We start from the raw sequence: 12,564 nt of genomic DNA, 5'->3' as shown, positions 1-12,564 counted from the left end.
TTTAATAAAAAATGAATTACAATACCATTATTACAAAACAAAGAAAACAGCTGACGGAGGAAATTATAACACATAGCATATAATTATAGAATTATTATATGTGATGCGGCTCTAAAGAAACAGTATGACACACTGACCAGTATCTACGGGTCTACATCTATTTTATAAAAATATAACAAAATGAAGAAACATACCAAAATTGTAGGTGCGCTGTGTAACACATACCTTAATGGGGCAATCAGCATGTCATTTGGGGGAATCATTCGCCCTGTTAATCTTCAGGGCACATGAAGCCCAGAGAGGCGAGGTGGACCAGGGAGAAGGCAACACAAAATGTCCCCATCACCAGCAAATCCCCCCAGCTAAAGTCTGCTAAGGGTCAGGTATGAAGGACACACTGCAAGAGCAGTGTTCAATCCACATTAATACCTGCAGCATTAAGGAGATTATGCAGCACACTGTACTTTCCTCGCTCTCATGGGAGAAGCTGCTGAATGTGGGAAGAATAGAGAGCAATTGTTTTCTGTCGTTTTTTAAGTGTTTTGCGTGGTAAGCTGGAGGACTCTAACAAAGCGGTATATATACATACATATATACCCGTATATGTGACATGTACCAATGTTGTGCATAGTTGTTTTACATGCCGCTGCCCAGGCAAGATACATTTCTTTATTAAGTACCAGTTACAAGCCAGGGGTCATTGTACATCAGGTAAATCAAAAAGTTTTTGGTCAACCACAGTTATTTATGAAAAACAACTCTGGTGGAATGTTTGAAAAGTGTTGCATTTATGAAAACAATTAAGGGGAGGATCAAAGAGCACTTGGCACCTAAAAGTTCTTAATATATGCCTCCCATTGGGTTTGATAAAAACATTCTTATAGCAAGACTGGTAGAAAATAATCACCCTGGTAAACTCCTCTGAATCCCAGGAATTTCCACTATATTGTGCATTATGTCATCATGCTTTGTTGTATCAGATTTTGCCCCGGGTGTCTAACGCCCTTTCTTAGAAGACATCAAAATACCATGACCTGCTTAAAGTTTTTTGGGCGATTTTAATCTTTCCATGTTATAAAATAGGTACTTGTGTTTGACAAACTTTATGGCCACAGATACATTGTTATCTCCTCACACTCAAAATCGAGGATCTCATGCTAACCCCAGAGTTGGTGATATTCGTATTAATGCAACCACAGCACAAGGCAACCAAGAAAATGGACCATATACCGTAATTACTGTGCAGTAGCAAGAAAATGTATTTCACAATCCTTGATAAGACCAGAGCCTCCAACATTGGCAGTACTCTATTTGGAATGGATTGGGTGGAGGCCACCTTAGAGAAGGACAGAACAATCAAAAAATTACATTAACGCCATAGACGTTGAGTTACGTAAATTAATAATAACAACCTTCCAATACACCACTTGGTACAGTCTATATCTACTAAAACAAGTCACCTTTCATAATTCCCCACACCTTGCATCATTCATCTTAATGGCATGTTTGAAAAGGCAACACAGTGACAGGGTAGTACATGAATGCCATCTTTCATACCTTTGACACACTGTCATCCTGATGGCCACAAAGGGTGGGTTGGTTGTACTACTCTCTTTCTTCATTTTTGGACTGAGTAAGCAACACGGTTGCATGTCCGCGGCCCTCATCTTTATGTGGACTAAGCAAAGAATGCAATCTGGTGCAGGTCACCAGAAGTGATCAGAAGAAAACGAGACATGACATCTCATTGTATAACTCACTGTTCATTGTAATACATTATGTATGACTATGCACCACCACCTTTAAATAAACCCTCTCTTCTGTACTTTGTAAAATCATTTTGTCCCCTCATGCTCTCTTCTCTCTTGTAAGTTATACATTTTTAGATCCCTTAGTCTTTCTTTTTATCCTGCAAACCATTACACCATTTTTGTAGCCCTCCTCTGAACTCTATACAGAATGTCAATATCCTTATAGAGTTTTCCAGAACTGAAAAATACTCCGTATGAGGTCTGACCAAATGATCTCTTAAGTGTGGCAGAACCAGATCTGAGAAGATTGTTCTGATTTGGTACCCCACTACAGGTTACTTCTCTGGTGTCGCGCTTCTCTGGGACAGTGAAGAATATTGAGCACTCCAACAAGCATGTGGAGCTTTACAGATGATCTTTACAACTATAAACAATAACTAGCAATAGAGGATAACGCTCTTACGCCATTAAGCAGACACCTTTTTATCCCCAGGTGTCTTAGCTATAAAATATAAATCAGAATGACTTTGAAACAGAATAGTAAAGGTTCTGTATAATTTAGATTACCTGACATTTGCAACAATGCACGGTACGTACTCACAACTAAACATTTGTTAGCCAATTATATTACTTTGAAGGTAAGTGGGAGCTTTGCCGTTAATTTGGCTTTAAAACGCTGTTACTGAGCTCTTCTGTTTGACAATGAAATGGCACTGTCCATAACCCTTCTTTGGCTCCGCCTCGCGTTACTCAGTTACCCAAGTCTATCTTATTATAGATATAGTAATCACAAAGGTGCCATCTGGGGCTAGTCACATTTTCATGAAAATGAATCACAAAATTATAGTATACATTTAGCGATTGCTGGTCACCCCTGGAGTCTGTATGTCTGGTGCTCTCCTGCAGGCACTTGTTTTATACATTAGGAAAGAATGCCAAGGCAGCCTCCTAGGTCTATTTGGTTGGGATGGCAGCTGCCTAGTAGGTCTATTTGGTTGTGATGGTCCTGGCAGCCCTAATAAAGTCCAATACGGAGGACTCCAATATCAGGTTATTGTAAAACAGTAAGAAGGGTCCCCGAGAATGTGCCATTTATCCTGGATTAAAACGTCTGTGCATGTGGCAGGTCTTGGACCATCACAGTATAACGGCATCATGTGTTGAAATGTTTCATGAAAAGAGTGAGGCACGCAATGTCTGACTGAGCCCGCGAGCGTGGGATCTAGCCATAAGCGGGCGCGCCTGCTTCTGTGTATGAAAGGGGAACGATTGTGCACGGCTATTATTGCAGGGGGGACTTATTTACTGGTGCGCGGGGAGTGCCCGCTTATAGACGCTCCGGGTTTCGTGTAATTCTATGCTAAATAGATAATTTTAATAGTAGGTAAGAAAATAGCGAGACGGTACTTGGTTTTTATTTTGTTTTAAAGTAAATGGCTATTGTGGTAACTGAATTGCTGCCCTTGTGTTATGGCGGATGTGCTCTGTTGGAGAATTGTGAATGTTTTATTCTTTTGTCACCCACACTGAGTACCGATATATTTATGGTGAATATTATTAACCTTAACAGAACATTGCAGCATTGGAGTAATCCCGGTTTAATGCCGCAGTCGTTATTGTGTCTACTTTAAGGGAACACGAACATATTTTGTGTTCTCTGCTTGAAGTTAAAAACCTTTTAAAACTTTCTTTGTTTACATCACAATGTCTATGTCATGTCTCTCAACATTTCACATGGGCGTTGTGGGGGGTGCTTTTGGGTGGCTAGGGCTTCACCAAGACATTTTATGTTACTTTGTGAGCTATTGAATAGCTACTAATGAGTAGAAAAGGGCATTTATAAGTAAAAGGTATTAAGTTTACATGAACTGGTTTACAAACATGTCTCCTATTGTTTATATACATGATATTAATGAAAAAAGCAAAGTAATTTTAATTAATAAAAACATGCACACGTTAAACTATACATGCGCCATTAGTGTCCACATGCGGTGTCCGATCCTTGCTTCGGACAGTGAATTGTGGACACTGCTGGCCGGAGGGGGAAAGTAAGTAGTGATCGACAACATGGTATTTGTGGTTTGTTTATTTATTTTTCTTAAATGCTAATAATTGTGCGAAGTTACTTTTCACGTAAGTAGCCATACTGTAAACTGATTTATTATTATTTAATTATCTTTTGCTAACATCTCTACAGTATTTAAATGCACAAAAACTTAGTAGAAGTCAAGAAGTATTCTATAGAAGCACATTGTGTATAATGTCCTTGTATTCATACATATCCTGTCTCATTGTAGGTGTACTTGGTACTTCTCCAAAATATAATTATTCACCATGCCTACGGTGGTGGTGATGGATGTGTCTCTCTCCATGACACGGCCTGTTCCTGTGGAGGGGACAGAAGATTTCCAACGCAAGCATTTGGCAGCTCATGGCCTCACCATGTTGTTTGAGCACATGGCCACAAACTACAAACTAGAATTTACAGCCTTGGTTGTGTTTTCATCCTTGTGGGAACTAATGGTGCCTTTCACCAGAGATTACAATACACTTCAGGTACAGTATTTACATGGGGTTATTAGTTTGATTACTTTGTCTTGGCTGTTTAAATAGTAAATGATTTTTCTACAGTATATATAATTATAGATGGATATTTAATTTGAATTTCTGTTTAAATTACACAAAATAGCACTTACTCTAGATATTGGCTCAGGAATCAGAGATTGTTATAAACACGCTGTATGTTTTCATTATTTCAGCATTATGTTGGGCATTTTAGTTTACTTTGATCGTTAATAGCTGTACAGGTGATTCTCATCTATTTTATCCACACTTATTTGTATGTACAAATATAGACTGTTAATATAGGTTAGTGTAAAATAGCCATACCAGAGCTTTAAATGTTTGCAATTAAATAGAATAATAAAACCATTATTGTAGTGAATATTTCCATATGCTACATTAACCATTGCTTTGTACCTCATGCAGGAAGCACTGAGTAACATGGATGACTATGACAAGACATGTCTGGAGTCAGCCTTGCAAGGAGTGTCCAGTGTGGTGCAGCAGGAATGGGGGGCTTCGGTTCCCTGCCAGGTAACCAGTGAACAGCCTGGGTGGAAGGGAAACCGAAATCTGTGTTGTGAATTGGAGCAGATAGAAGCTTTAGTTGAAGTGGATATCTGTTGTTGGGTCTATGTACACAAGTCACGAATACTTTCAGGATCCCAGAGGTTTCCTCCTCCAGCTACATGAAAGCTTATGTGACTTTACATCATCTTTTCCATTGATGCAGTAAAAGGTATCAACTTCGACTAAAGACCTTCTCTTGGACCAATATGGTTATATCCGTTTTCCTTGAAATGAGCAGTGTTATCTTTGTTGTCAAATGCTGATAATTCTTGTTATCTTGTTTAGTACCCTTTGAATACTTTTTCAAAGATTCTGCCAGCATAGCAACAGGCAAACTTTGGGCTGAAATACACCCATCAGATAAAAGGACAACTGTATGTCTTAATGTTGTGTTCACACAAAAAAAATAATCTAATGCACACTTACCCTTACATTAACTATCTTTTGTGCTATGAATGCGCTTTTTCTCTGTCACTCAGCTTACTGCCCCCTTCTGAAGAGGAGAGGGGTTAGCTTTGTGAACATTTTACCATTATTATTAACAGTGCTGTACATTGTGTAAACAAGACATAACAAATACATAACAATGTGGACTAATTTACTATGACATTTATTAATAATTCTAGTGATGCTCAGTGTCTGATAAGCATAGCTCACGGGTTAAAAGTGCTATTATTTGCTATGAAGAAATGCTGAGTTTCTTCCTCATCTAATGTTGCGGTTATTGATTTCAGGGGCAGTGTGTGTTCCTTATAAGCATTGATCCTCACAAAAAGTTTGACAAGCGGCCTCATTACAAAGAATGGAGTGTTTCTGCTTATTGGGCCATTCCATTTTAATAAGAACGCTTTACAAATGTTGTAGTAGAACACTTTACCAGAACTCTTTATAAAATAGGTTTTTTTCATACGTAACTCCGAATGTGATGTAAAAGAGAGAGATCTATTCATGAAGTGTATAAAACACACTAACAAACTTCTTTTTCAGATAGTGCTGGTGACAGACGGGTGCCTGGGTATTGGCAGGGGATCCTTGCGTAATTCCCTTGCCACACTCAACCAGAGGAGCGAAAGCAGCCGATTCCCATTGCCCTTTCCATTCCCCTCCAAGCTTTACATAATGTGCATGGCAAATCTGGAAGAGGTGAGTTGTTTTGCATCCTTGGCATATATGGCATACCATCTTAATGATATGGAAAATGTTAATGGTTGTTTATATTAGTTGCCAGGGTTGTGTATATGTATATATAAATTGCCCTGGCAGCACTTCTAGGGCTAGCAGTGACTGGGCCTAAAATGCATGTGATATACTTTGGTGGAATATTAAAAATATAGAACTGTGAATTTACAATTGAGGAAACAGGATGCAGCAGTTGGTTTTAATAACACGCATATGCTTTGTTTTATGTAATTGTAACGCAAGAGTTGAATTAAAAAGTTTACAAGTCTCTGGTAAGAAGTATCTTTGATCCTGTTAGGTCTATACGTAGTTATGCCCCCTTTGCTTTTTCAGCTACAGAGCACAGACTCCTTAGACTGCCTGGAACGTCTCATTGATCTGAATAATGGAGAAGGTCAGATCTTCACCATCGATGGACCTTTGTGTCTGAAAAATGTCCAGTCGATGTTTGGGTGAGTATATAATTACAATCCAGGTCTGTTGTTGATGTTATGCCACTCTAAAGTTATATTTTAATACCAATACACATTCAGTTTTGTCCACTGTAGATATTAAGCAATATAATATTTTTTGGTTTATGTCGCCTCGCTTTCTTAACTTATCACACTTGATTTTGAAGGAAGCTAATCGATGTGGCATACACTCCATTCCATGCTGTACTGAAGTGTGGAAACCTCACATCAGATGTTCAGGTGTTCCCCAGGCCAGAGCCGGTTGTCACAGATGAGGAGATAGAACCTGTGCCTAAGACAATTAACACAGGTAACTGCAACAGAACACAGTGGTAATGGATTTATGAACTGTTATTCATGCAGGAGAGAAGAGGCAAGTCAGTAAAGTGATGAGCTTCCTTATATACAGGGTTGTGAGCTTGCTGGACAAATAGTAATTGTGACTGTTATGAGATAGCCTGTGTTTGTATGCATTTTTACAGAACTTAGTAAAATACATATTTCTTCCCTTTCTCCTTTTAGACTTGGAAGTTGTGGGATTTATCGATATTGGAGACATTTCCAGCCCTCCTGTTCTGTCTCGTCACCTGGTCTTGCCCATTGCTTTAAATAAAGGTGAGAAGGAAAGCTTTCACTTTTATTTATTGTGTCACACCTGTCAGCATGATGTCGCTGTATCCCACCCATCGTAATCTGTTCCTCTTCTTCCTGCCCAGAGGGTGATGACATTGGAACCGGCCTTACAGAAGATATTGAAGATGAGAATTCAGCCAATCAAATAGCAGGCAAGATCCCAAATTTCTGCGTCCTTCTGCATGGAAGTTTGAAGGTGGAAGGAATGGTGGCTTTAGTGCAGTTGGGGTAAGGACATCCAACTAGACGGACATACCGTAAATTAGTGGTTAGTTTAAAGGTTAACCTGCTTTATGTTCTGAAACTCACTATGGTGAATGTGTATTGCACCTCCAGGTTCTCCCGGTGTACTTTATGCCCTTTTTTTTTTTCTGTCTCTTTAGCTCAGACTGGCACGGCATGCTTTACTCTCAGGCAGACAGCAAGAAAAAATCAAACCTGATGATGTCTCTGTTTGAACCTGGGATTGAGCCATTACCCTGGCTGGGAAAAACACTTCAACTGGGACCAATATCAGGTAGAAGAGATAATGTTTCTCACTAACCCTGAAATGATTACCCTGTATATTAGCTGCTAGCACAATGCAATATATAATTTTGTGTCTGCAATCCAAATGATCCCAAAACAACTAGAGTAACAATTTGCATACAAATGTGTTTCCATGTGTATATGTGTATATATAAGCTCTGAGCTTGTACATATGTACTTGACTCTTGTTTTATTCAGGTAAACAAAATATATTGTGTTTCGTTTAACAGATGCTAAAGAGAATCCATATGGTGAAGAAGATAATAAAAGTCCATTCCCTGTACAGCCAAAAAACAAAAGAAGCTATGCTCAGAATGTGACTGTTTGGATTAAGCCTAGTGGATTGCAGGTAAGTGTCCTGAGGATGTTGAAAACACACCTCTACCTCTTCAGTGGTGTATACGGAAATGTGCAGTTTGAAGCTCTTGGTGTATTAAATAGTTAAAGGGGCAGCATGCTGATCTGTTGTGACAGTGACCGTGGCATCGCAGGCACACCCTCCCCTAATAAAATGTAAAAATAAAATTGAAACACAGATAAATACATATATTTAAGTAAATGTATGTACAGGAGTCAAAGATAGAACAGTAGGATACAATATTCTTACTTATTGGGGGAAAAGGGGGGGATCAGTGGCATACTTGGTGAGGCTAGTGGCTTCCCCGGATCAGTCCAAATTTGTTCACAAAAGGCTGGTGCGGCTATGAATGTAGTGGGGTCATGGAATGTAAGGTAATGTGACCCCTGTAGTTAAACACAAGGCTGCTCAGAGCCAGAGGGAAAGCTGCAGTTAAGGGAAGGAGTGAGAATGCATGTGTGATTGTATGTGTGTGAGAGTATATAGGTGCTTGTGTGTGAGCATATATGTGTGAGTGGGAGTATGTGTTAATACAAGTGAACCCTTTTCAAGTGAAAATTGGTCTGAATGGATAACCTGTTGTACTTTGATGACCTGTTCATTAATAGGACTGTGCAAAGTTCAGCTGGTATATGTATTTGATATAATTATATATACTCCCACATCTACTGAAAGACCATAATCTGTTTTTGCTTACACAGAGTGGCAAACTGACATACTTATACATGCATACAGTGACATATTTTCACACACACTAACAGACCTACGCACGTGTACCTACAAAAATATAGTAAGATACATTTTTAAGCAGGCTTACACACACACCATAAACCGAGCAACCTGGAGACAAGAAACCGTCCGGCATTCAGGGTCTGAATTGTATTGTTCTGTACACTAAATAATCACTAATATCATGATAGTTACAGATTAAAATACATTTAAAAACATACATAACATTTATACCACGGGGACACCAATTTAACTAAATTAAGTTACGGTAAAAGCTGTGATGTCGAGCTCCTCTCTCGTGGTTACATTCGTTAGCCTCCCATCAAAATAAGGAAATGTGTCACTTTACGCTACTAACACTGATCTCTGTGATGCCTCAGAGAATGCAATCCATCTATATCTATATAGATAGATTATAATATAATATATGACTGAAATCTCCTCTGTCTACAGACTGATGTGCAGAAGATTCTGAGGAATGCCAGGAAGCTTCCAGAGAAAACTCAGACCTTTTACAAAGTAGGTTTTCCATGTGTGCATGTTGCTGTATTTATAATACAAATTGCGCTGGCGGGTAGGTACGCGATTCCTTGTTGACTTAAGCAACAAAACACAAAATCTAGTGCGGGAAAGAGGAACTGACTCTAGAAAATCAGATGTGTTTATCTGTGGCTGCATTCATTGCACACAACAATGCACATAAAGTGGATGCTTTCTACTGTACATTAACCTGGCAATAGCTCTTACAGTGTCTTGTGGCCTATTCTGTGCAGGAGCTAAACCGTCTGCGAAAAGCAGCTTTGGCCTTTGGATTCCTGGACCTGCTAAAAGGAGTGGCTGATATGTTGGAGAGAGAGTGTACCCTCTTACCAGAAACTGCACATCCAGATGCTGCCTTCCAGCTCTCGCATGCCGCAGCCCAGCTCAAACTTGCCAGCACAGGCAGCTCGGAGCATTCTGCTTACGAACATAACATTGTTCCCCTACAGACTGATTTTTCCGGACGAGGCTCTGACAGAATGTAAGACTGTTGCCGTTTCTTCTTTGGAGACACTATTGTTTTTTATTATTATTATTTAACAACCCTTTTAGGGCTGAAAATTAGTTGTCCTCAAAGCCTGACTTACATGCCAGAATCAATGGTGCATATTCTATGTCAGATTGACACAGGTTTAACATTCTTTTTCACCCAATGAGTTGCTGCAGAATGAAAAGCAAGAAATCTGTCAATCTGGATTACCAATGGAGAAAAGGCATTGGACATTCAAACCACTTCCTATGAAAATTGGAGAAATGGATTTGTTTTTTGGTTTTTTTTGTACAAAGGGGGTTTAAATTTATTTTAGAAATAAATATGCACATTTTGAATGTTCTGTTGAATAATTTGATTTTAAATGTTGTTTAGCCTTAATTAACTTTTTGTCATTTGTAAAGGGTCCATACTATTCTAAACTTGAAAGGAATTAAATATTTTACTCAACCATTTCAAGGGGATATTACAAGCAATAAAATACATATACCTTCTTTTAAAATGAATACACCAGGATGTCAGAGATTCCAGGTTACACTTGCAGGAGTGAAAGAGTTAAATATTTTATTCAAAACTGTGCCATTTATTTAAAGTTTATGGTTTGTATCTAGGTAAGACCTTGAAAATCACACATTAGATAAGAATATCTGTCTTTTATTTGTTTATAAGATACAAATATTTTGAATGCTTTTTTTAGTGCACCAATGCACTGATGAGTGTGGTCTTAAAATGCAGGTATTTAAGACCCAGACAGTTCCTGGCCTGGATAGTGGGAAAGTACAGCCCCAAGGAGAGTATAGTTTAGTATTTGCTATCCTTTATTCTGTGTATTTCAGACCCCGGGGTGGAGTATCCAGAAGATCAGGGCGGGCCAGTTCTCCATCTGGTAACATATAAAAATAATTATCCACTGATGTCACCATCAAGGGAACCATCCAGTTCCAACAAAATATAAAAAAGTAGAAACTTTTTATTTATATATATATATATATAAAGTTCCTTAAATTAGCGCTGTATCTTCACAAAAAATCCTTGCTTGGAAAGTGTTAAAATACTGGCTATTTCAAATAGCCATTTAAAAAACTGTATGGTTTGATGGGGGTAAATCAAACTGGCCAGGTTCAAAGGTGTCCCAAATAGGACATGGAGGCAGAATGACCAGGTCAAATTTCCAATTTAAAAAACTGAATTGCTCATGTCCCAAAACCACCAGACAAACCTATGCATGGGTGGTATCGCTGTTGCTGAACACATATTAGGGTGTTTGGCAGTGACACATACAGGAGCTGTAAATTCATACCTAAAGTAGGGTGTGTGCAAAAAAAAATACTATTGCAAACTTTGACAAGGCTGGTGGTAAAATGTGTGCAGGGAGAGTTTAAAAAAAAAAAACAGCATTTGAAATAACCTGGGGTGTCTATTTTCAAAAACAATGTATGGTTTGAAGGGGTATTGTACAGCTTTACATAATATGAAAGCACTGTTTACAACAATAAATATTGAATTAGCTGGCTTCAAAGATATCCCAAAAATGCACACCTCCCAAATGTGGCCCTTTAGCCGCCTAATAAACCTATGCATGGGTGGTATCACTGTACTTATACCTCAAGTACAATGTGTATGAAAAACTCCCAAAATAAATTGTTACCACAAAAAGTTTGACAAAGGCTGGTAGTAGAATTAGTGCACAGAAAGAGTTAAAATACCAGCATTTTAAATACCCTGGGGTGTCTACTTTCAAAACATATATAGTTTGATGGGGGTAAATTGAACTGAACAGCTTCAAATAGGTCCCAAATAGGACAAAGGGGCAGAACGACCAGTTTTGAGAGAGCAATATTGTACTTATTGCCAAATAACTTGCAAAAAAAAAAAAAAAACCCCAAAACAAAACATAAAAACATTGGGTACTTCTAAACTCAGGACAGATATTTTAATCTATTTCGTGTGTGTTTACATAAGCTTTTGTAGATCAGTACAGTATTTTTCACATAAGTCAGAAAAAGTCATTTTTTCATCATATTGTATGTACACTGTTCAGGAGGCGGTCGTTGACCACCACCTTAATTCTTTTAAAGCAAGCTCCGGGGAGCGATCAGATGAGGCTTCTGCTGCAGTTTTCTTTGTTGCTGAATGCCTCGACATGGAGGGATTACAGAAACACCATTTGGGAGAAGGAAGCAATCTTAGTTTAACCGTATTATGCGACAGGCACATCAATTGTCATCAAGAGGTTAAATAATACAAACCCAAGCAGAAGCATCTCGACTATAAATACAACGCTCTCAAAATCAAAACTAACTGAAGCATTACTCAGGAATACGCACCTTTTTCTCTTTGTCTCCACAGGTAGTATTCAAAAAAGTGTCTCACTGAACTACATATAAATAACAGGCATACACAAGAGTTTCTACATTTCGTTTAATTGGTGTACAGTGTATTTTCTCAGAACCTGCTGATCTATTAGGATTAAAAATGTAGGTTTTCGATTCTAACCGTTGCAGCATTCATGAGCAGGGCGAAATGTTCCATTTGACTGTGTGGGTTTGCAAGAGTTTAACACATATGGGATTCTATATCAGTGGGTGGACATTAATCATACATAGAAGAAAGAAGAAGAAAAAAGAAATCCTTTAACCCCTTAAGGACCGGGCTCATTTTTCGTTTTCTACCCTGTGGGACCGAGGCTGTTTTGACACTTTTGTGGTGCTTGTGTTCAGCTGTAATTTTCTCCTCACCCATTTAGTGTACCCACAAAAGTTATATATTGTT

General features: G+C 38.5%; 1 protein-coding gene across 1 annotated transcript; it reads left to right on the top strand.

Moving 5' to 3' along the window:
• The first annotated feature begins 3,051 nt into the window (after window positions 1–3,051).
• Window positions 3,052–10,273, top strand: INTS14 (integrator complex subunit 14). The gene is made up of 12 exons (XM_053462758.1): window positions 3,052–3,135; window positions 4,049–4,307; window positions 4,740–4,847; window positions 5,871–6,026; window positions 6,396–6,514; window positions 6,682–6,824; window positions 7,037–7,129; window positions 7,231–7,375; window positions 7,531–7,664; window positions 7,906–8,024; window positions 9,216–9,281; window positions 9,536–10,273. The coding sequence occupies exons 2-12, from the start codon at window positions 4,086–4,088 to the stop codon at window positions 9,785–9,787; spliced, it is 1,557 nt and encodes a 518-aa protein (XP_053318733.1). The 5' UTR covers window positions 3,052–3,135; window positions 4,049–4,085; the 3' UTR covers window positions 9,788–10,273.
• The last annotated feature ends 2,291 nt before the right edge of the window (window positions 10,274–12,564 follow it).

The sequence above is a fragment of the Spea bombifrons genome, chromosome 4 (assembly GCF_027358695.1).
Source record: "Spea bombifrons isolate aSpeBom1 chromosome 4, aSpeBom1.2.pri, whole genome shotgun sequence".
NCBI classification, from domain to species: Eukaryota; Metazoa; Chordata; class Amphibia; order Anura; family Pelobatidae; genus Spea; species Spea bombifrons.
The sequence above is the reverse complement of the archived record's forward strand: the minus strand, read 5'-3'. Positions and strand labels throughout refer to the sequence as shown.